The sequence below is a fragment of the Neophocaena asiaeorientalis genome, unplaced genomic scaffold (assembly GCF_003031525.2).
Source record: "Neophocaena asiaeorientalis asiaeorientalis breed wild unplaced genomic scaffold, Neophocaena_asiaeorientalis_V1.1 scaffold581, whole genome shotgun sequence".
NCBI lineage: Eukaryota > Metazoa > Chordata > Mammalia > Artiodactyla > Phocoenidae > Neophocaena > Neophocaena asiaeorientalis.
In genome coordinates this window covers 1,057,517-1,058,397 of record NW_020172732.1, presented here as the reverse complement: position 1 = coordinate 1,058,397, position 881 = coordinate 1,057,517, and the positions used below count along the sequence as shown (strand labels likewise).

The 881-nt window shown below is 62.2% G+C and overlaps 1 protein-coding gene across 1 annotated transcript in view; it reads right to left on the bottom strand.

The window, feature by feature from the left end:
• Window positions 1–871, bottom strand: part of LOC112396635 (nuclear factor 1 A-type) — a 22,241-nt gene extending 21,370 nt beyond the window's left edge. The window contains exon 1 of the mRNA XM_024740406.1: window positions 619–871. Coding sequence (XP_024596174.1) covers window positions 619–645 — 27 coding nt within the window. The 5' untranslated portion in view covers window positions 646–871. The remainder of the gene's footprint in view (window positions 1–618) is intronic.
• Between the last annotated feature and the right edge of the window lie 10 nt (window positions 872–881).

Below are 881 nucleotides of genomic sequence, written 5' to 3'. Positions count from 1 at the left end.
GGCTGACAAACAATAAACAAAAGTAAGACTTTGGGGAGGCTGCTGCGGCGCGGGCTCAGCGGGCGGGCAGCGGGCGCGGGGACCCGAGTTCTCCCGCAGCCAGGGGTGCAGCGGCCCCGAGAGTGCGGGGCGTGCTGGGGGCTCCGTCGGCGGCCCCCTCCCCGGGCGCCGCGTTCACTACAGAAACCGGCCTCGCGCCTGCAGAAACGCTGAGTCCAGATTTCAGCGTGTCATGGGCTGCAACCCCGCCGAAACACGTGCGGGGCGTCCGAAAACACCGCCGTTCCGCAGTCAATCGCCCCGATATTAATTAACGCATTAATAAGAGGGCGCCATTAGCCATGTGCCCACACAAATGGCCGTGCAAGAGGAATGCACCCGCATGGAAACAAAGTTACTTTCTTAAAGCTGTATTTCTCCACCACCCCCCCTCCACGAGCATACGCGCGCGCACACACACACACACACACACCGAAACACGCGCAGACACGGGCACACCCCGAGACACATGTCCCAGGCCCTGCTGGCGCCGGGGTCCCCGGCACCCCCGGCCCGGCTCCAGGTCGGCCCCCGCCACTCCGACCCCCACAGCCCCTCCGCATCCAAACAGCTGCTTACCTGGGTGAGACAGAGCGGAGAATACATCACTGCCCGGCGGTGGGGTGTGCGTGTGCGTCTGGGTGTGCGGTTTGGAGGTGTGCGTGAGTGCGGGTGAGAAAGGAGAAAGAGGGAGAGAGGAGGAGAGAGAGAGAAGGGGGGAGAAAAAAAAATCAAGCCTGCTTCTTGCGTTCACATTTCCAACTCGGCTCAACTGCAGCCAGCCAGCGCTATTGCCGCTCCATGAGCTGAACTTTAACCCCGCCTAGAGTTTCCCTACACTC